General features: G+C 38.7%; 1 protein-coding gene across 2 annotated transcripts in view; it reads left to right on the forward strand.

Annotated features, from left to right (window-relative positions):
• The window catches only part of arfgap2 (ADP-ribosylation factor GTPase activating protein 2), a 21,204-nt gene extending 2,994 nt beyond the window's left edge, over window positions 1–18,210 (forward strand). Inside the window, exons 3-18 of one of the 2 annotated variants that reach the window (XM_053622718.1) lie at window positions 1–110; window positions 4,383–4,455; window positions 4,574–4,705; window positions 6,497–6,577; window positions 6,696–6,810; window positions 7,939–7,995; window positions 9,545–9,589; window positions 10,574–10,626; window positions 10,947–11,083; window positions 13,298–13,429; window positions 14,375–14,503; window positions 14,759–14,914; window positions 15,055–15,181; window positions 15,318–15,408; window positions 15,501–15,622; window positions 16,870–18,210. The exon at window positions 1–110 is cut by the window's left edge and continues 9 nt beyond it. In XM_053622718.1, coding sequence (XP_053478693.1) covers window positions 1–110; window positions 4,383–4,455; window positions 4,574–4,705; window positions 6,497–6,577; window positions 6,696–6,810; window positions 7,939–7,995; window positions 9,545–9,589; window positions 10,574–10,626; window positions 10,947–11,083; window positions 13,298–13,429; window positions 14,375–14,503; window positions 14,759–14,914; window positions 15,055–15,181; window positions 15,318–15,408; window positions 15,501–15,622; window positions 16,870–16,890 — 1,581 coding nt within the window. In that variant the 3' untranslated portion in view covers window positions 16,891–18,210. The remainder of the gene's footprint in view (window positions 111–4,382; window positions 4,456–4,573; window positions 4,706–6,496; window positions 6,578–6,695; window positions 6,811–7,938; window positions 7,996–9,544; window positions 9,590–10,573; window positions 10,627–10,946; window positions 11,084–13,297; window positions 13,430–14,374; window positions 14,504–14,758; window positions 14,915–15,054; window positions 15,182–15,317; window positions 15,409–15,500; window positions 15,623–16,869) is intronic. The other variant, XM_053622719.1, reaches the window with a different exon arrangement.
• The last annotated feature ends 1,468 nt before the right edge of the window (window positions 18,211–19,678 follow it).

Raw genomic sequence — 19,678 nt, forward strand, 5'->3', positions numbered from 1 at the left:
GACTGTGCTGCTAAGAACCCGAGCTGGGCCAGTATTTCTCACGGGGTTTTCCTTTGCATCGACTGCTCAGGGATTCATCGTTCTCTGGGCGTCCACCTGAGCTTCATTAGGTTTGTATCTATCCGTTAGACTGTGTTTAGATGATGTTGTAGACATGGAATCGAGTGTGACTCGCAGAAAATGATGTTTCCTATGTTTGTGTAGTCTGTTCAATTCATCTGAGAAGAATTGGTTTCAGTGTAGCTAGTCTAAAAAAACAAAACCAAACATACTCTAGAATGACTTTCTGTAAACAAATACATACCAAATAGAATTGGGTAAGAAGTAAGAAGGAAAAGACTATATGAATGCAGAAGCTCCACAAACTAAAGCAGTAGTTGGTGTATGTGGTGTACGTATGATGAATAAAACACTTTGGGATGTGCTGTTACAGGAAACTAATCAACTCTGACTTACCAGTCATTTCGCTTCATGTCAGGTTGCTTCACACCACACCATCTTTTATCATTTTTCAGATAACAGCATATCCCAAGATGATGTTTTTTATTCCACAGAAATTTGTGGATTGCTTTTTGTTTACATTATTAAAGAATGTCAGATCATCATTTTTCTCCCTTGAGAGTTGCATCATTTTGGAATGATGTTTCTTTTTTCCTCACTGCTGCATAAGACAAAAAAAAAAAAGAAACACCGCAAAAGGAATAACTCTAATGCTAAATGAAAAATGTTGAATCAGCATGTGATTTTAGATGATCTAAAGTTTTGATTAAGTCAACACCTTCTGACCAATCAGATTTGAGAATTCAACCGCACTGTGATGCAAATCAAAATAAAGCGTAGTAGAGTTGACATTTCTTGCATCCGATGTATCCGAGCATTGAAGAGTCTGAGTGGGTGATGGATATGGTTTTATTGCCTTCCTTTGCATTCTGCTGGTTTTCCTAAAACAATAGATCACATTGAGTATTTTAGAGCCAACTTTCTCTAATTGCTGTATGTGTGTGTCGCTCTCTCTCCCTCTCTCTCACTCTCCCCTGATGTTGTTATCGTTAGGCCTGTTACAATTATTTCATAACTGCTTAATCACATTTATTTGAGCTCATCACGATTATTTCGTTTATTAGAACAACCAAATTGCTGCGTCATCATATTCGAATCATTATTCTAAGATAAAGGCCATGATCTGTGAACGATTTCTACTTGTTTTGTCACGCAGCACAGAAACTATTAGTGGAATTGTCTTAGTGAGAGTCACTAACTTACAAGCTGTAGAAACCCAGAATAGTTATTACTGTAATCCATTGTTATTGCCCTGTAATCTGTGTATTTCAGTAATGGGTTCAGGATATTTCGGGTATTATTTGTGCTGCGTTTTACTTTGGAGTCTTTTGCAGTCTAAAAGGCAAACGGAAATGTAATTTCCAAGTGTTTAGCATTGATTAGCGGGTTTGTGTGCGTTATTATGCTGCTGTTATGCTCATATTATTAAAGTGGCAGTGAGTGTTTGCGAGTTGTGACCGGCATAGTTACTGGACCATTCAGATCTAAAGAAGTTCTGCACACTAAATATATCGATGTGCATATATACATACATATATATGTATATGTGTATATACAGTATCTTACAAAAGTGAATACACCCCTCACATTTTTGTAAATATGTGATTATATCTTTTCATGTGACAACACTGAAGAAATGACACTTTGCTACAATGTAAAGTAGTGAGTGTACAACTTGTATAACAGTGTAAATTTTCTGTCCCCTCAAAATAACTCAACACACAGCCATTAATGTCTAAACCGCTGGCAACAAAAGTGAGTACACCTCTAAGTGAAAATGTCCAAATTGGGCCCAAGCTGTCAATATTTTGTGTGGCCACCATTATTTTCCAGCACTGCCTTAACCCTCTTGGGCATGGAGTTCACCAGAGCTTAACAGGTTGCCACTGGAGTCCTCTTCCACTCCTCCATGACGACATCACGGAGTTGGTGGATGTTAGAGACCTTCCATTTGAGAATGCCCCACAGATGCTCAATAGGGTTTAGACCTGGAGACATTATTTTGAGGGGACAGTAAATTTACACTGTTACACAAGCTGTACAGTCACTACTTTACATTGTAGCAAAGTGTCATTTCTTCAGTGTTGTCACATTAAAAGATATAATCAAATATTTACAAAAATGTGAGGGGTGTACTCACTTTTTTGAGATACTGTATGTATGTGTATGTATATGTAGTACAGTAAATATATGACTGTATATGGGTTTAAAAAAATAACCAAACCCGAGATAAATCTTTTCTACAAAGCTGATGGTTTCACAGACCGTTCCGTTCCAGTGTTTCTTCTAGGCCTGTCACGATAATTACTTTATCGATTTACGGATTTATGTTGTGAATACACGCTTTCCGTAACAACGCCCTAAAACATGGACAATGAATAACCAAAGCATAAAGAATTCACAACACTGTTCGAATAGTGTACTCATTGTAATGTTATTATTCCAGGAGATCAGGTTTTCACTACATGGACAGTATGGCTTTGTTGATGTGTGTTGATACATGGTGTTGTTGGTAGTTTCCACATGGTTTTGTTTAGGGATGCACCGAAATGAAAATTCTTGGCCGAAGCCGAATATAATGAAAAACTTGGCCGAAGGCCGAATACGTTTTTTTCCATTTGTTTTGCCATTTTTTTTCACCATTTCATAAATTAAATGGTCATAATGTGCTTTTTACTATTTTGTCTTGATTTTCAAAGAACAAAATCAATTACAAAAATTTTCAATTTACAAAATTTTCAAATTACAATTTCAAAATATTTATTTAACACTAAACATTTTTTTTTTCCATTCCAGCAGGCATAGGCTACCAACAAGGCACAATATAACTTTTAAATTAGTAAAATAAAAATATTATTATGTGGTCATCTTTGAGCCCCCCTTGAACAGCCGATGTTAGGCCTATAACTGGCTGCCGAAAGAATGTAACACTCTGTAGCCTACAACAAAAAGTGCATTAAAAAGTGCATTGACAGGAGTGCAAAAAAAATGGTCCTATTTGGTTCTATACGTCTGATTATATTGGGGATATATACCGCTCGTGTCCCTGTACACCTCGCGGAGTATTATAGTAGATATAATATAGTTAGATACGTTGTTAATGTTATGTTCCTTGATAGATTTAGTTAGTTTAAACTATAGATTAGTTCATTTAGTCCCCGCTGGTTTTTCTGCTCCCAGTCCATAGTACTAGTTCATGTTTCTTGTTTTGTGTTTTGACCCTGTTTTCTGTGACTGCAACCGCTTCTGTGACCTGCTTCCGTACTCTAATCCCTTACGTCTCGCGACGTGACAGAATACTCTGGAACAGAAACAAAACAAACGCACGTGTCCATAGTAAACATCCGAAGAGCACGTAGCTTGTGCACGTAGCTCGTGCATGCGCACGCCCCCTCATCGAGGTCGTGACTTTCGCGCGTCTCACTCTGGTTGCTAGGCTGTTTGGTCGCGTGATCAAACACGTCATGGTTCGGTCAAATTTATTCAGCCGGACACCGAAAATGATTTTTTTTTGCTATTTTCGGACGAATAATTTCGGTTGCCGAACATTCGGTGCATCCCTAGTTTTGTTAATGTGTGTTGATACATGGTGGTGTTGGTCGTTTTCACATGGTTTTGTTGATGCGTGTTGATACATGGTGGTGTTGGTAGTTTTCACATGGTTTTGTTGATATTTGTTAATATATAAAATATATGAATATTTGGTTAATTTTTGCCTTTTCTCATCAATTAAAATCCAGTTGACTAATTAATTCTTCACTGCCATTATATTCCGAGTAAAATAGACTAAAATGAATAAATATGACATGATGAAATATTGACAAAATTTAAAGGATATTTTTGTCAGAAGACAAAAAAACCATGCTATTATATTATTGTTATATATGTGGCATAAAATGGTCTTAAAATGACAATATCGTTTATCGCAATTACTTCCGGGGCAATATATCCTCCAATAAAAGTAGTTATTGTAACATGCATAATTACTTCGAAGATGTTTACAAGAAAGCATGCATATTAATGGAAAAATCAAGTTCTCAAGCACAAAATTAGTTATTCAGGATCGTGATCTGTGTTACAATTCTAACTTAATCACTATTGCATATTTTAGAATATCACTTTTCTCATTTAAAATTGCATTAGGTAAGATTTGTAAAAAAAATAGCTGTCTTAAGCTTTAATAGGTAGAGTTTTATAAGATTTGACTTTTTAACATTTTTTACATTTATTTTATAAACACTTCTTGAATCCCTGGCCCCCATTTTTAAACGCTCACAAACCACCAGGTTTTCTTGACTCGTGTGACGTGGTATTATTTCCAGATCTACAGAGTTGGACTCCAACTGGAGCTGGTTTCAGCTGAGATGTATGCAGGTTGGAGGAAATGCGAATGCGGTAAGTTCCCTTATTCATTCTTCACGAATTCTCGCACACCATCATGCAGGAAATGCACGAATGCCGTATTAAATGGTGCTCTTTGTTGCTTTTTCCTCACAACACGGTCCGGCTGAAGATGGCGTTTTTCCGTCAGCACGGCTGCACTACCAACGACACCAACGCGAAATACAACAGCCGTGCCGCGCAGATGTACCGGGAGAAGATCAGACAGCTAGCCAATGCAGCGCTCTCCAAATACGGCACTGATGTAAGACATCTGTAGGAAATTTCTGTCTGTTTCAAGCGTGCAGCAGTTTGAAGTACACACACGTGTCTTATTGCACATATTGTAATGATACAGTAATGCTGTAATCATAAAGACTCTCCTGTGCTCATCTTAGGACTCCTTATTCACTATATGCTCGTAACGAACCTCCTTCCAACACATTTTGTACTGTTTGACTTTACTATTGTGTTGTCTCAGGGAATTTTCCCTCACCACTGTTGCCTCTGGCTTGCTCGTTACGGAATTTAATCTACAGCCGTATTTTTGTAAAGCTGCTTTGTGACAATGTTTATAGTTAAAAGCACTACACAAATAACACTGAGTTGAGTGAATAGGTCAGACTGAAAAGGTTCGGTAGCTTTCGCCTTATTTATTTTTAACCTTTAAACTTATAACAGGGTATTCATCTTGAAGCATCTTATTCAATATTTTCTTTGAATTATTCTAAAGCTGTAATGAAAATAGTAGGAAATATATGTAGTTACAAGAGCGAGAAATCTAACACTGGTACAGTTGAACGGATCAAGTAAGATTTTTCTTATCCATAATGTTGGATAAATAATATACTCATTCTGACATCATGATCTTTAAATTCTTCTGTATTTTCCCCCTGTTTTGTCAACTTTTTCCTAACCAGATTTACTGTGAGAATGTTTTTACAGCACAGACTATGTCTATAAATAAGCCAGTTCAGTTTATGAAGGTAACGATTGCTAATGATTGCCAGAAATATGATTGCTGCTAATTGCTTCAACGTTAGTGCTAAGGCAACGAGGTAACCTACATTACATTACTGATGTGCAATAAACTTGACAATCTAGATAACGAAGGACAAATTGATCAAATTACGAATGATTCAACATTTTGTAATCATCTCCCCCACATTCCATGTATTTCCATGGTTTATTTCTTAAATCTGTTTTATGTTTCAGTTACATTATCTCATATACACTACCAGTAAAAGGTTTACACACTCATTCTTTAGAATAATAATTCTACATTTTAGAATAGTAATAGTCATCAAAACTCTGGAATAACACAAATAGAACTATGGGAATTATGCAATCCGAAATAAGTCCACATAATTTAATATTTTAGCATCTTTCAAGTAGATGCCCTTTTTTCCTAGAATTTCCAGAAATATATTCTTGGCATTTTCTCAACCGATTTCTTGAGGAATCTCCCTGAGATGCATTTTAAACTGTATTAAAGGAGTTCCCACCTACGCTGGACTCTTATTGGCTGCTTTTCGCTCTGTCATCCTTTAAAAAAATATATTTTTTGTAAATAAAATGTTAGTTTTCTAATGAAAGAAATGAATATGTTGGCACAATTATATTTTTGTCCACAACACCGTTTTCAAACATTTAATCACACACCTTCAGATCAAAAGGTTTTTCTTTTGGAGTGTCTCTGAACTTTTGACCGGTAGTGTATGTTTACTTATGGGGCTCTAACTCATAGGACCCTAACTGTTACAGATGTACCCAACCCTTGGAGTACATATTGTAAACAGTATTGTTGAGCAATCTAATCAGACTCTGAAATGGTTTCCACGTTCACAGCCTCGGTGAAACTTTGACCACGAGGCACAGTGTCCCTGGTTCAAACTCCACCTTACCTCAGCGTTATGTAGTCAGGACTGACAGACTCTTATGTTATGATGTTCGTTACTTTATACTCTTTGTTTAGAATGCTTTGCTGGAACAGGATGTGCAGATGTTGTGTGTATTTGCATTGTTGGTAACGGGAGTGTGATTTCTCACTCATCAGCTGTGGCTCGATAATTCAGGAAACACTCTGACCTCAGCGCCAGAGAAGAAAGAGACTGACTTCTTTGACGAGCACACTCAGGTAGGCCGCATGGAGTCATGACTCAAGTGTGGTGTGTTCTTTAGGTCGTAAAGACCATACACTCATGCCTTTGAATGCTTAAAACTAAACCACAGCATGACTTCTGCATATTTGTCAGGCCGGCAACAGTTGGGACATGGCCTCTCCTTCACTATCGGAGCAGAACGGAACGATCACTGTTACTCCTCAGCTGGAGCAGGACAGCCCCAAAGTGTCAGAATCCGGCCCCACCCGTGAGTGTGCTTCCGTACATGTTCTCCAGCTTCAGTGTTGAGGCATGTGCCAATAATCAGTGATGTGATACACGGCTATATTTAACACAGTGTTGTTGTGGGCACTTCAAAACGCTATCACTACTCCTGTGACTGTTAGGGAGGCAGCATTTTATTTATTTATTTATTTGTTTGTTTGTTTGTTTGTTTTTTAGATAATTACTGTCGTTTTCCTTCTAAGAGTCTCTTTTTTTAAAATAAATAAACTTTCTGGCCCTGGTATTTTTTAACAACTGGTATTTTCCCCCCACTGGCTATTGATCAAGTTTTGAGTGCTCCAATCATATGGTTTTTGGTTCCTGGGTAAATTTGGCACAGACAGGATGTAATAGTATCAGCTCCATGCATTGCTGATTGGTTACGCGTACGACATCACACAACGTGCAACGCCATACATACAGCCAAGCCCCAAATAAATTATTGCCTTTGTGCTTAAATAGAATTTCTCAAACAATTTACTAGCACAAACATTATTATGCACAAACTGCAGTGAATGAAAAGAAATTTCACTGGCCGATCAAATGGGGGTACAACTTTGTGATTTTTTTATTTTATTTATTTTTTATAAAAAAATTTTTTTGTTTAATCATGCTTTCATCAATAATTGCTTAAAATGAAAATAATTTGAGGATTTTTCAGTCTTACAATTTTGCAGCTTGATTGATTCATTGATGACATTTTGAAACCCTTTACTCGGTGACCCGTCTCATTAGAAGGTTTGTCGCAGCCAATATAAGCTGGTTAATAGCCGATCAGCTGAAAGAAAGCTGAAAGTTAACCATTTCTTCCAAGTTGCGACTAATTTATAACGAAGATGATCCAACCGCTTTTACTGCCGTCACTGTATCTGTTCCGGTTGTCTTTCTCAAGTAGGTGGAATATGAACATAAACCAATTTTTGTTTTTAGTTGCAAGAGAATAAAAAGTCTTATTTCAGCCAAAGGTAGGTCTGTAATTCTGTTCACTCGGTGAGCATTACATGAAAGATTGAAAAACGCAGTGTGCCGAGCTTTGCAATCAATGAACTGTCCTGCTATTTGCGTTAATAGTGTTTGTATTTGTGTTAATATCGTTTTCTGTATCTCGCAGAATTGGATAAAGGACCCAGCATCGAGGGACTGAACACGGATGCAAAAGCCACTATAGGTGAGACTTTATCTTTTTAAAGTGTCTGTGTGTCTGTACACATTAAACTATGCTTGTGGTCACAGTGGTATGGCGTTTGTACACTTTTGGGGGCATGTAGGAATATCCCTGTGTTCACTCTACCTCAGCAAATAAATCCCGTATGCAGGTTAAGCCTTTCAACCATGTGAAATTTGCACATGACCCTGTTATCACTCTTGTATACAAACATGCCCACATAAGGACCTGACTACCATCACCAATTTTAACTAATAAAGATAACACTTACTAAGTTGCTGCTATGTGTAATCGTATATGAATTATTTAGTTTGTAAACCTGCGCCCACTCCGGCCCTTTCTGGATAACATCGGACACCCCTGGATTAGATGCTTGCATTGGAATTTCACGTTTATATTTAACATTAATGTTTATCAAAAAGTCTTCGAAGGCACCTGTCTATCCGTAATCAAAAACCAAACTTTAAAGTCCTTGTTAGTGATGTAAGCACTAGGCTTAGCAGAAGAATGCATGAAATAGCAGAAAAGATTACTGCTTAAAAAGATTATTTGCCTACAGCTTAGTTTCCTGGATTTGTGTCACTCAGCTCATTCTGTTCTGGCTAATCTTGCTCAAACAAAAGACAGCTCCACCTCACTTGCATGGGGAAGCCCCTTTAAAATCTCTGCATTTGGCATCCACAGCTCTATATATTATACATGGGATGTGCTGCTCAGCCTAAGAAAATGTTGGTTACTTGAAATCTGAAATTAGCCTGAATTAGCCTGAAATCTGTCCCTGATTCTGGAAGTGTTCAAGAATACAAGTGGCCTCTAAAAGTCTGTTTTGAACCAACATTTGACCTGTAACTGGTTAGACAAATGATAGGCAGCTTGAACAGGACCTTGGACTTCAAAAAAAACAGGGGAAAAAAGAGAGCGAAAGAAAGAAAATGTTTCACCTGTTATCCACATCCGAAAAAGCAGCTCATATAAGAGAAAACTGCACTCCTGTGTATGCCATTTTCCAGTGGAACATCAGCAGTGATAATTCCACTACACCAACAAGACCGCAAAAAGGGTTGTCACTACCTCGCACCTGCTTTTATACCATTTTAAACGTCACATCCAGTTACATTTCTTTTTCTCCATATTCATGATGCAGTTCCACATTTTCACCAATCATTTGCATTCAGAATTTTCTCTGGTTTTGCTTCACTCCACAGCCTGTATGTTGTTTGACCTTGATCCGACCCATCTGCCATCATAGCGATGGCTTCTTCTTTACCTGAGGTTGATTTTGTGAACGCAGTTCCTGCTGCTTGTCTGGCACCAATCTGTGCCCTCTATGTGACTCTCCTACAGGACATTTAAGACTTAATCTTCACCTTTCTTAACAAAATTGCACCAAAATAAAATTCATTTACACATGTCTCCTTATAACATAACATAACACAGTATGGTTGTGACCATGTAGGAATGTAAAACTCTTTCCAACAATGGGAACAAATTATGGCGGTCTCGTATCATTTGATTCTCTTGAGTAACAGTGATGTCTGCTCTGTTAATGTAGACAAATCGATGAGATTGGCGTCTGACGAGCCACAGCCTCTTAAAGGTGATTTGAGTGGTTTGGAATTGGCCTCCTGGCTGGCTGCATACAGCAGCATGTTCCTCTGCATGATTCACGCTTGGGTGGATTATAACCCACCTGCTTTGATCTCACCTGTCTTCAAATACTCATCATTACACTTGCAGCCCCCCTCACCTCTTGTTACTGTCTGAATTGCGACCTTAACGTCTTTTCCAGTGAAGTTTTAACAAGTTTGCTGCTAATGGCTTTTGTAACCCTGTTGCAAGGTGATGAGCTCTGAAGTGGCTCGCAAAGTCTAACATGCCATTACATTTCAATTTTTACGCATCTTTCTTTGCTTATAGTCTTGTGTAATTGAATTCAAGTCAAATACTAAAGGAAAAGAGATCCCAAATAAGCCAACTTTTTAACCTTCGGTGATGACTTTAGGTGGACTTTAGAAGTGAATCTGAAAGCCTGTCCCATCAGTTGCAGTAGCCAAACTCTAAAGTGCACACATATAGTGCATTAGTCCTAGCAGTGATGTCATCAAAAGTGCTTTAGCAGCGAGGTCAGACCTCTCTGGACTGCGAGCTTGTTATCTTAAAAGTCTTTCTGAATACGGCCGATGCACACGGAGGTCCACTGAGAATTAATGTGCTGGTATAATGAGATTAGGCATGCTTTCTTTCTCGTTCAGTATATGGAGTGCATATTTGCCTGCGTGGTTAATCAGGCCTAACTTCTCCATTTGTTCCGTTTAGTGGGTCTCCGAAGGCTCAGGCTTCATTTATCCCGATTGTGTGAAGTTGGGCATGCCTTGAAATGAGCGTCATTAGTGCCATCAATACTAATATGGTGGCGTATTATATCGAGAACTGCAGCCTAGGTCTGTTATTTCTGCACAGTTGCCTTTTGCTGGCTTGGGTTTTCATAAAGCTCAAACTAATAGTGCTATCCTGTAAGTGATAAACAGGAAGACATGTTAACAAAACATGCTTTTTTTTTTTTTTTTTTTTTTTTAAATAGATGTGAGACCTTCGATTATTGGAAAGAAGAAGCCAGTTGCTGCAAAAAAAGGGGTAGGTTTTATGATTTTGAGCACCTTTTTATCCACCCAAGTCTCATTTGTTGATGCACCACTCTCGGTTCACCAGCAGGTGTCAGTCTCGTATCAAACCTTGCTGCTCAGACTAAACCTAAGCATGGACAGGAACTCTAATGTTGCTAACAGCTTAAACAAACTCATTACTAATAGCACATTCACAAGTATGGGCTTCTTAAATAAGTAAAGTTGGAGAAGCTGTAGATCTACATCAGAGTGGTTCTTTGTGATAATTAATGCAAATTCATCACCGCTACTTTAGTCTTTGTCCTGATGCATATTTTGCTATGTCCATAGCTTGGGGCTAAGAAGGGTCTCGGGGCCCAGAAAGTGAGCAGCAAGAGCTTCAACGAGGTGGAGAAGCAGGCACAGGTGGCCGAAAAGATGAGAGAGGAGCAGGCTGCCGAGGCTAAGAAACAGGCTGAGGAGTCAATGTGAGTTCACAAAGAACACAGAGAAAACTGAGATATTGTTTCTGTGGAGGTTTTGAGTCATCTAAGTCATTTAAAGTCAAGGCAGCTTGAATGTGGAAAGTTAACTGTAAAAGTTAGCGAGAGACCCTGGAGAAACCAGTTTTTGATGGAGGAATAGTGTATAGGCGGGTCACTGAGGTCCTGAGGGTGTGGGTGGACTGGTAGGGAAAGATCATCATAGTGATGGGAACATTAATGAGCAGTTATTGCTTATTGCAACTATTAATTGTTGAATTTAAAATAATAATAATAATAATAATAATAAAGATAACTTTTGAAAATGAAATCTAATTGATGTTTGTGAGTGATGAATCAACCAAATTCTTAACAACAGTTAATCAGCCTCTGATTTGACATTACCAATCCAAGCATCTGAATTTTGTGAAATTTGGAGTTTATAGAGATGCTTCGAACCCGTACCACTTTAAAGCTGCAGTACTGACCTTTTGCCTCTCTATCGCCATCTCTGTTTGAAACAAATATTGCAAGTTACTTGCAGAGTTAATAATAATAATAATAATAATAATAATAATATTATTATTATTATTTTTATTTTTAACGAGGGTGGTGTTAAGGCACTGCTCCTCTGCACGGTTGAATCTGATGGTTTGAGGTACGTATAGGTTATACGTATATTAGCTCCAATATTTGACAACGGAGGTGGCGGCGTATACGGCTTTCTTGGAGTAGAGGTGAATTTCTCTCTCTCTCTCATAGCAAGCAGAAAATAAGTGCAACACTGACCAGAGCAAAACAAACAAACATCTTGATGGCATCTAGATGAAGAGTTTAAATTCTAACTGCTGTGAAAGCAAGCTACAAACACTCCACCATCCTCAGCCATCCTTTCTGTTTACGTACGTGACGTAACCACGCAAAAATGAATTTCCTCCAAAATCTGACCCGACAGCTCAAAATATAAATCATTATTATTAAAAGGTTACCGTTGCAAATCGGCATAAGGTAAGGTGACTGTTTTGAACACTGATTGTTTATGTACTTGACATTGACATTTATGGCATTTGGACGACACCCTTATCCAAAGTGACTTACATTTATCTCATTTGTACAACCGAGCAGTCGAGGGTTAAGGGCCTTGCTCAAGCAAGCAGTGGCAGCTTGGCGGTGCTGGGGTATGAACTCGCAACCTTCCGAGCAGAAGTCCAGCATCTCGACCACTGAGCTACCACTGCCCATACTTGCTCAGTAATTGACTTTTTTTTTTTTGTTTTGTTCATTTTTAATCAAAAAAGTTTGGTACAGCAGCTTGAAATTAATTTAAACCAAATAGTCATCCAAATAGATAATCTGAGGTGCTTAATCATTTAAAAATGTCAAGATGTCCAATTTTATACACTGAGACACTGAAGTGCTCCTTGTGGATGGTTGAACATATCCTTTACTAATGAATGTAAGCGTGCTCTTACCGACTGGAAGTATTTGGCATGAGCAAGATAGAGGTCAGTTGGAGTCAGTATGTGAAAGGATGTGAGCGAGATTCTCAGATAGCAGAAAAAGTGTCCCAGTTTTAAATATTGCTTTCTTAAATAATATATACAGTACCCTCCTAATATTGGCACCCTTGGTAAATATGAGCAAAGGAAGCAGTGAAAAATTGTCTTTATTGTTTTAAGTTTTGATCTTTTGTTCAAAACGTTCACAAAAAAACCTCTTATGGATTATGAATGACTAAGGGAATTTGGCCTATGTGTTACCTCATATTTATACCTCTGTGAAACAGGAAGTCATGTTTGAACAAGTTCCTGTTCCTACTCACCCAGGTGTGCTCAAGAAAATGTCAAATATCACTGGGAATATACTTCAAATATATTCCTCATATGAATTCATAGGGGTGCCAATAATTGTTGCACACCTATATTTAACACAGATTTTTTGATAAACCTGTGTTTTGTTTGCAATTGTTTCACTGATATTCATGAGAGCAGAGTATTTTTGTGAATTATCGTTTTTTTTTTTTTTTAAACAATAGACAATTTTTCACAGTCTACTTTGCCCATATTTACCAAGAGTGCCAATATTAGTGGAGGGCACTGTATCAGCCCAAAAAATGAAATATAACTGTATGATCAACAATGGTGTGGAATTCATACTTATGGAACTGATTGAATATGAATGTTCTTTATTCAAACACTCTGTTGTGTTTTGTTGGTTCAGTGTGGCATCAATGCGTCTGGCCTACAAAGAGCTGGAGATTGATAGGAAGATGGAAGAGAAAAGGTTGCAGAACCTGGAGGGGAAGAAGAGGGAGCAGGCTGAGAGGCTTGGCATGGGCTTAGGAACCAGGAGGTAACTTTTATATCCTCTGTCATCTGTTACTCATTCTACATTCTGCATTTTTTTTTTAAAGGCATGTTGACCAGCTGAGACATGTTTGGTGTCTAACTTGTTTGCTTCTTTAGTTTTGCACCGGAGCTATGTTAAGGGTAGTGTAGCCAACCTATTCTAGCATAGGGCTGGGAGATATTGCAAACAAAAAATTTAGAAAAAACTATTATTTTTTTTAGTTCTTATGTAATGCAATTGAAAAATTATGCAATTTATTTATGAAATGTTTTTTTTTTTTTTTTCTTATTTAGAATGGGCTTTAGAAAATGTAGGTGTGCAAACACACCATTTAGAGTAAATAGTGCAACGATTCTTTTAAACAAAGGATACAAGCTCATTCCTCAGTGAAGTGCTGTTTATCTCTATTCTGGCGTTATTTGGAGTATCGCAGACTGTAGGAAGCATTCAGCAAGTTAAGAAGGCTGTGCTTTTCCTTTGTATTGGTTTAAAATTCTAAATCGCATTTATGGAGCTTTTTTTATTATTAAAAATATTTAATGTTATATCTAAACATGTAAAATCTCGATTAGAACATTCTGAAAATCACGTTAAAACATCTGTTCGAATGAATTGTGTAAATTGCAGCACTTTAGCATCATAAATTTAGCATCTGTTTCACACCTTTTGGTGTTAATATGTACATAATCAAATATATATTGATGTGAGAGAAATATGTAGTTGCAAGGCAAGACTAAAGAAGCAAATGTTCGACACCGAACATGTCAGTGGGTTTGTTAATAAGCCCTGATGTGCTGGGTGAGTTGCAGGAAAGGAAAAGTGCCGAATATGCACTGGACGGTTTAAACACCGATCTAGATATAGTTTCCACAGATTGTCGTGCTAAAGTAAAGAAGATAAAACTTGTGCATCTCGTTTTTTAAATTGTTTTATTTCTTTCTTCTCCAGTGTTGTGTCACACTCTGTGATGTCAGAGATGCAGGTGATTGAGCAGGAGACCCCCGTGAACTCAAAGTCCTCCTCTCGCTCCCGACTGGACATGTTTGATGAGCCTGGGTTTACCTCTGGACCACCAAAGTAAGTGGCAGGGCTGAGCTGTCAATCAGCACACTTGTTTGTCCCCCAACATCCCAAGGGCTACATCATGCTTAAGCAAACACACTGGCAGGTGCTGATTGTTTACCGTGTCACACAACATGTACTGCCATGTACATAGAAAATTTGTGTTGGATTTGTGTTGCACCAAATCTAAATTCTGTTCTTGTTTTTTTTGCACGTGCAGTGAAAAAATTTTCCATCAAAGTCTTACGTGTGTGTGTTGTGCCATGGCAGGTACAAGGACAACCCCTTCACTACAGGAGACAGCTTTGGCTCACGGTGGGATTCTGATTCAGGCTCCGCCTCCTTCTCCTCCTCTTGGGCTCTAGAGAAGGAGGAGCCCAAAGAGACTGAAGTGACCATCTCAAGCATCCAGCCAATCGGGGAAAGGTTTGTTAAGACTATAGACATACAAAAGTATATTGAATTTTGTATATTATTGGCCTGATATTTCTAGATAAAATATCAGCAGTGTAGAATTGTCACGGACTTTAAATGGATGGTTGAGAGGTTTGTGTGGCGCGTCTCAGGTTGCCCAGCAGAAGGAAACCGGAAGCTTCCGTGTCCGTCGCAGAGTCCAGTGAGGCACGGCAGAAGTTTGCTAATGCTAAAGCGATCTCGTCTGACATGTTCTTTGGGCGTGAGAGCAATGCTGAGGTACCGACACAGCTTGCATATACCTCTTCACCTGTTCAAATAAAAATGAATTGCTTGTTAATGAATCAACCTTAATGTCAGGCATTTTGTTTGGTTAAACTGGGTGTCCCTCAGACCTCTTTAATGCGTGTTTCAGTATGAGGCCAAGGCTCGTCTGGAGAGCATGTCCGGCAGCACATCTATTAGCTCGGCCGATCTGTTCGGGGATGGAAGCAGCCGCTCGACAGGTGAGCGCCATTGTTTTATGGAATATTGTTTGCAATTGAAAGATAGACCACTTGTGCTTATACTGATAGAGTTGTGTTTGTGTGTTCTGTAGGGGGATCAGGATTCGAGGGTGTGCTTCCCTCTGGACCGGACATGGCCCAGTTTAAGCAGGGCGTGAAGACCGTGGCTGGAAAAATGGCCGTGCTGGCTAACGGGGTCATGAACACCATTCAGGTGAGTCACATTGGGTCTCAGAGGAACGATTAGTCTGACTGTCTTGAATTGTGACAAACAGGTCTGACAAAAACTGTAATGCTGTACAAGTCGCGCACAGTTTAGTGTTTTCCCGATATCATAACACCTGATGCAAGACACACACATCAACGATTACACTCATTCGAGTTAGGAGGCGATTGAGACTGAATCGCACAACAGCTACCAATCAGGGAGGGTGAAGGCTAACACATGCTAACTCTGAGACACGTAAAGCTAGCTAACCATGTGACGCACTCAGAGGATGTGAGCTCACAGATTCTCATGATTGGTTAGTGTTGCTGTGATCGACAGGGGAGAGAGAGTAACGTCTGCCATCCGTCCCACCGAGGGAGAGCGGCCAGTTACACTGCAGCCACAGATGGCTAGCATCATCAGGATTTTAACTCCTGACAATACATTGCCAGTTGCCAGTGTTTGAGTCCTGTGGGATCCCAGTCCCAATACGCACAACTACCCTGAGCATTCATAGTCTGTGAGAACAGAAGGAGGATCTTAGCTCTCCATCAAACAAGCAGCGGGTAGCAAACAGCAACATGTGAAAGTTTTAATGTTGGCCGTTCAAATAAATGATTGGCTCTTTGACTGTGATGAGGATGCCACTGTTTTTGCATCTTCTAATGGGAAACTTTTTATTTGAAAGCATGATTCAAGGCTTTTGAGCTTGATTAAAGAGCTACGCTCCAGCCAGTTTCCACAACGCATTCGTTCATGCAGCTCTACTGTTTGCTTTCTGACTTTTCCAAACCACCATGCTCCGCCCCAGAAGTACTCTGACACATGGCATCAGAAGCCTGTTGTAATGGAAGTATAAATCAGACTTCATAAGAATATTGTATGGTATAATCTGGAGTTGCTGGGCTCTTTATATACGTGCAAATGAACCAGACAAACGAAGCAAAATTTCATCAATCGGGAGTTGAATGACACGTTAACGGGTTTCTCACACTAAGCGAGGCTGATCTCTGGATAGGAGAAAGGGAGAATTTAAAAGTTACTTTTACAACATAATCATGGCAATTACTACTTCTCACTCTTTTATATTATTATAGGATTTAAATAATACAGTTACCCTTTTCCATTATTAACTATATATTAGAAGCTAGTCCAGATTGTAGTTATAGCACCATCAGAGAGTTGAAAAGTTCCTGTTGTTCCACTCCCAGTCATGTGCAGTATTCTCCTAACTTCCTCTCTTTCTCTTTTAGGACCGCTATGGCTCTTACTGACAGGACTGCATGATTCGAACAGGAAAGGAAATGACATCAAACAGGACATACCACACTGCTGACTGGATCAGGCTTTGTTTTTTTTCCCCCCTCTAATGCATTGTACCTGAAGCACAGAGGGAGAAAATACAGAAACAAAAAGAAAAGGAGGAGACTGCACAACACAGGACCTCCTTATCTCTTCTCCCAGTCTGCCTACAGGCTTTTGTAGATTCTCTCTCACACACACACACACACACACACACACACACACACACACACAGTCTCTCTCTCTTTCTCACACACACACACACGCACACACACACTGTCTCTCTCTCTTTCTCACTCACACACACACACACTGACTGACAGTATTTCAGTTTTCTTTTTTTCCTTGGAAGTCCTCAAAGCTGTAGAAAGTGTGTTTTTCCGAACCGCAGTGCTTTCTGTTGAAACTAACCGTGCTGGCTTTTTTTTTTTTTTTTTTTTTTAAATGCCATATTACTGGTCTGAGATTTCATAGAATTGATTTAAGTATTCTCTATGAAATATGTATAACCAAACTTATCCTTAGCTCTTCAATGTTTTCATTGCTTTTTTGTATTTAAGTGGTATTATATTCTTCATGGGCATGTGCATTCATGACTAGTACATTCACCTCACGCAGAAAGGGAACCAAGACGGTTATATTTCAAGTTCAATTGGAAATCTGTGAGGTCCAGTGACTAAAAATGGATATTGCCCTAAACTGTATGAGTGAGGTAGCTTTTAGATGTACAGGATCTACCAATTCGAGATGTTTCGAACGTTAAAGAATGGACGAAGAACTAGCCGACGTGCAATACGTCATCCCCTTTTGTAAAGATGGACACGTCAGATTTTGCTTTCTGAAAATCATTTTGAAAAGCGTCGTGGTTTTGTGATCTTTCTCCAAGCATGCTCGTTCAGGCCCGTGATCGTAAAACTCCTTTCAAAGCGAACCTCGAGAAAGTCGTACTTTTAACAAGCTGCAGACGGAGAAGAGGAAATCTGGCAGATATTATCGATGCAGATCGAGAATGGGGTTCACAGACTTGACGAGGCGTCTGCAGCCTCTTACACGTACATCAGTTCTTAGACTGGTGTGGATTTTAATGAGTTAAACAGGATTAAAGATGAACTGAATGATTTTGACAAATCCTTATGTGATCCTTCCTGATACATGCATTAGAAAAGGTGTTTTTTTTTCCCCCTCCCCTTTTAGATTGAAACTCTGTGTGCTATTGAGGAAAAATCTCAACGTCCATATTCATGAAATTTGTCTTGTTTGTGAAATTGAAAAAATAAAGGACGTTAATTCGACTTCACCTGAAAATAGGTGTTTATTGTAGATCTGTGGAAAAAAAAATGAAGTTTTATGTAAATAAAAGTTAACCTCCAAAATGCAATCATTTGACATCACTGTATAAAAATGTTTTTTTTTTTTTTTTTTAAAAGAAAGAAAGCACAAATTAACAGTGACCGTGAAAGCATAACATTTAACAAGTCCCAAAGGAAATAAAAAAAAGTGGTGCAGGTTCTGACCCCATAAAGCTGCTGCACAAAATGAAAGAATCAGGGCTTTGATGTGGGTCTCCACATGTCAGTGCTTTCATGCGCTCTCTTTCAGGGAGAACCTTTCATCTAGTCTTCTCGCACATATCGAACAAGTCAACCTGTCCAATCATCAAGACAGAATGAGAACTAATGGAGAAGCACACAGCCCAGACCTACAGAATGATTCTCTAATCACAGCCTCGATCGTAGAAGGGTCAGGAACCCTCTGATCACAGATAACACAAGCAAGTCAGCCTTCAAGATGAAGGGAAGAGAAATGTGTATTTATAATACCTGAATGCAAACAACAGATCTGCTTCATCATTTGCAGCGACAACGATCAATGGAAGGAATCATTTATGAAAGACAGATAGGCCGCACGATTTGTCATATTTTAATGCTGATCATACTTGTATCTGATTGGTCAGTAGCAGCTCTGACGGGAGTTCCGGCTGTGTTCCAAATCAGGTTTGTATTAATGCGCTTGTTCTAGTACGTTACTATTTCTACATTAACGGCTAATTTTCACAGGGACTTGTATCGCCACATAAAAAAGTGCCGTTGTTTAACAAAAAAAGCACATAATTGTTGATATGGTGACATTTTCTGTAAGGAGACATGTATTTAACATTTTATGGAAGGAGTCTCCAGTGTCAGCACTTAGTAACTTAAGTTTTCCCTCATGTGAGAATCTTTAGAAAAGAGGACTTTGTGCTTTCTGGTTTCTCTAGAGCCAGAAGACAAGCTGTGTTTTTCTGTCTTATTAGAGGCTGGTGATGGAACAACTCTTTATAGCTGCTATAGTACAAGTACTAACAAGAACTTCTTTAAATATTAAACATAACTATAAACTGAAACTTTAAAAAAAAAAATGAATTGGTCAATTGCCGTGGTATAAGAGGAATAAAACACTTCAGGATGTGCTGTTACAGGAAAATAATGGACTTTGGGGTTGTAACTTTATTTTATTCCATACATAACTGTGATATTGGTTAGCATGTCCAAAGTTGTCTAATTGGCTATTTTTATTTATTTTTAAAAAATCCTGACTGATTAAATCCTGAGCTTCCAATTTGTTCCGAATTACGTTTGAAAAAGTTCAGTAAAGTCGTGTGTAAATGTTTGCATAAGCCAACCTGAACTAGAACTCTTTCGTCGAGATTTACAAAAGTTCCGGAAAGGCCGATTTTCTTCACACTCGCGTGCGTATGTTGATCACCCGTAAAGAGCAAAG

The sequence above is a fragment of the Ictalurus furcatus genome, chromosome 4 (genome assembly GCF_023375685.1).
Source record: "Ictalurus furcatus strain D&B chromosome 4, Billie_1.0, whole genome shotgun sequence".
Classification (NCBI taxonomy): Eukaryota; Metazoa; Chordata; class Actinopteri; order Siluriformes; family Ictaluridae; genus Ictalurus; species Ictalurus furcatus.